Raw genomic sequence first — 2,855 nt, 5'->3', positions numbered from 1 at the left:
CGCAACCGCAGCATCATGCTCACGCAGCAGTGTTACGTGGAGCAGCTGCTTCAGCGCCACAGCCTGGAGAACGCCAAGCCACGTGCCACCCCGCTACCCCAGGGTACACGGGTTCTGCCAGCCAGTGACACCCAGCCGATATTGACGGACAGCAGTGGCTACCGCGCGCTGGTGGGAGAACTAAACTACCTCGCTACCAGCACACGCCCAGACATCGCACACGCTCTGAGCATGCTGGCGCGGCACATGTCCGCCCCCACCAAAGCGCACATGGGGCTCGCTCTGGGTGTGCTGCGTTACGTCTCTGGCACTCGGGCGCTTGGTCTACGTTACTGTGGCGACGCCAGCAATTTCTGTGAACTCAGCGTCCACGGGGTCGCTGAGTTCCTCGCCAGGGCCTACAGCACCAGCCATCAGCCTCGCACAGCGACGGAATTTCTCTACCTGATCCCCACGGCCATGGCCGACACCTGGCAGCTCACCCTGCCCCGTGATCACCGGGGCTTGCCATGTGAGATGCCGTATGAGTACTACGGGTGGTCGGGTGGTTGGGCGAGCAGCACCAGGTCGGCTGTTTAAAGGCCGCCAAGCTGTCACCCAACCTCGAGGTAAACCCCTACCTGACTCTGCTGCTACCGGGTCCAGTTGGCAAAGCTGGTCCACCATTGTAGGCCTCGGCCCTGCTGCCAGTGGGCTCCGTACCCCTGCAGCTGTCGCCTTGGACGCTCCCGTTGTTCAGGACGGTGATGCAAGCAGGGGTACTGCTTCGCGGTCCCCCACTGCTCGAGGGGTTGTCAATATTACCGCTGCCTCCGGTTCCTCTGCCGCCGCTGTGTTCCCTTGGGGCCCGAAGTGGCATTGGCATTGGAGGTGGGGGGGGGGCCCGGGGGGTAAACCATCTCCGCTGCATTTCCCTCAGTTGCCGCCGCCTGTAACCCTGACACCTGCGGCTCCACGGTCTGTCCCGGGGGGCCAGGGTAGGTTGCCGGGCGGGTGGGGCCGCTGAATGCTGCCATGGGTGGCATTGGCGGTGAAGGGTCTGCTGGGCGGGTTTGCTGGGTGTGGTGCCCCGCCGCCTCTCGTTGCCTCCGCTGCTGCTTGCGAAGCTCCTCCCGGGGTGGTGGACAGCGGGGCATAAGGTAGGGGTTCACCTCGAGGTTGGGTGACAGCTTGGCGGCCTTTAAACAGCCGACCTGGTGCTGCTCGCCCAACCACCCGTAGTACTCATAAGGCATCTCACATGGCAAGCCCCGGTGATCCCGGGGCAGGGTGAGCTGCCAGGTGTCGGCCATGGCCGTGGGGATCAGGTAGATAAATTCCGTCGCTGTGCGGGGCTGATGGCTGGTGCTGTATGCCCTGGCGAGGAACTCAGCGACCCCGTGGACGCTGAGTTTGGTGGGGACTCCCTTAATCTCCCACTGTACCGGCAAGACTTTATGCCAATTTTTGATCTGCAGCTCCACCTCGATGGGGTCCTCGTTGGGGCATAGTTGCACCCCACTAACGCGAATGCGTTCACCGTAGGCTTCGAACAAATGCGCTAATCCACCTTTTGGCACCATTATGGAAAATTCCATCGCGATGTTGTTCTCAGCCCCAGCTGCGTATAAGAGCCGCTTCTCAATGCGTGGGCCGCCCCACCATGTGAACTCGGTAGAGCTGAAATGCTGCCCCAGCGTCGACCGAATAGCTGTTCCTAATGGTCCATATATCTGAGCCATTAAGTCATTCCGGTCGGACCTCGCTGGCCAATGGACGACGAGGTCAATGGTTTCCAACTCCAGCACCGAGCTGTATTTGTGGCCGTCCAGCGTTACTACGTTAAAGGCGTTAATCCGCTTTGGAGCTGCGTTTGCTCTGCCAGCGTTTGGAAGCTCTGTCGGTTTTCTCGTGCCGCCATTTCCAAGCGTCCTCGGCGCGGTAGTCCGCGGCCGTTTCCTCTGAGCCATTCCGTTCGCCATTTCTATCCTACCATTTCTGAGATGAATAGGTTGGCAATTAGTTTGGCAACTGCGGCCGTGTGCGGCCGATGTCCATGGTAGCAATCAGGTTGCAGTCTAACGATCAGGTCGTCATTATACACCCATACATGTATGTATGTATGTATGTATGTATGTATGTATGTATGTATGTATGTATGTATGTATGTATGTATGTATGTATGTATGTATGTATGTATGTATGTATGTTCGTTCAGTGGGTGCCGGAAGTGCGGAGGGCGGTCTGGACGCCGCCAACATCCTCAAGCCCGCACTGGCCCGTGGGTCGCTTCGCTGCATTGGCGCCACCACCCTGGACGAGTACCGCAAACACGTGGAGTCGGACCCCGCATTCGCACGCCGCTTCCAGGTGATACGGCATGCCGCCGCCGTACAGTTGGCTTCTTAGACCCCCTTAGACTGCTTGACTATTTTTACGCATCCAAGGTTTCAACACGTACGCTTGATGCCCTCCCCTCCCCCCCCCCTTCTCTCGCTCCCTCCCTGCCCCGCAGAGTGTGCTTGTGGAGGAGCCCGGGGAGGCCGAGGTGGTGTCCTGGCTGCGGGGTCTGGCCCCCCGCTACCAGCAGCACCACGGGGTGCGGTTCACGGAGGGGGCGCTGAGGGCGGCGGCCACTTGCGCGGCGCGGTGAGCGGTGTTTCCCTCCGTGTGCCTCTCTCTCTCTCTCTGAATGTTGGCTTCGTGGTGGGGCTGCCCTGAAGTGGCGGGAAGGTGGGATGCGAATGATGGCACCGGGGGTCCCACCCACTCACTCACTCACCCACTCACCCGTCCGTCCTTCCACAACTTGACGATGCTGGGGGTGCGGTGGGCGGTGGGTGGTAGGTGGGCGGTGGGTGGTGGTTGGTGGGTGG

General features: G+C 60.6%; 1 protein-coding gene across 1 annotated transcript; it reads left to right on the top strand.

Moving 5' to 3' along the window:
• Positions 1-2,181: 2,181 nt before the first annotated feature.
• On the top strand, positions 2,182-2,632 carry VOLCADRAFT_60296 (uncharacterized protein; the record flags this gene model as incomplete). The annotated part of the gene is made up of 2 exons (XM_002950425.1): positions 2,182-2,349; positions 2,495-2,632. 2 exons carry the CDS (start codon positions 2,182-2,184, stop codon positions 2,630-2,632), a joined length of 306 nt encoding a protein of 101 aa, XP_002950471.1.
• Positions 2,633-2,855: the final 223 nt, after the last annotated feature.

Source organism: Volvox carteri (genome assembly GCF_000143455.1).
Source record: "Volvox carteri f. nagariensis unplaced genomic scaffold VOLCAscaffold_18, whole genome shotgun sequence".
Lineage (NCBI taxonomy): Eukaryota > Viridiplantae > Chlorophyta > Chlorophyceae > Chlamydomonadales > Volvocaceae > Volvox > Volvox carteri.
This window is presented reverse-complemented; position numbering and strand designations above follow the sequence as displayed.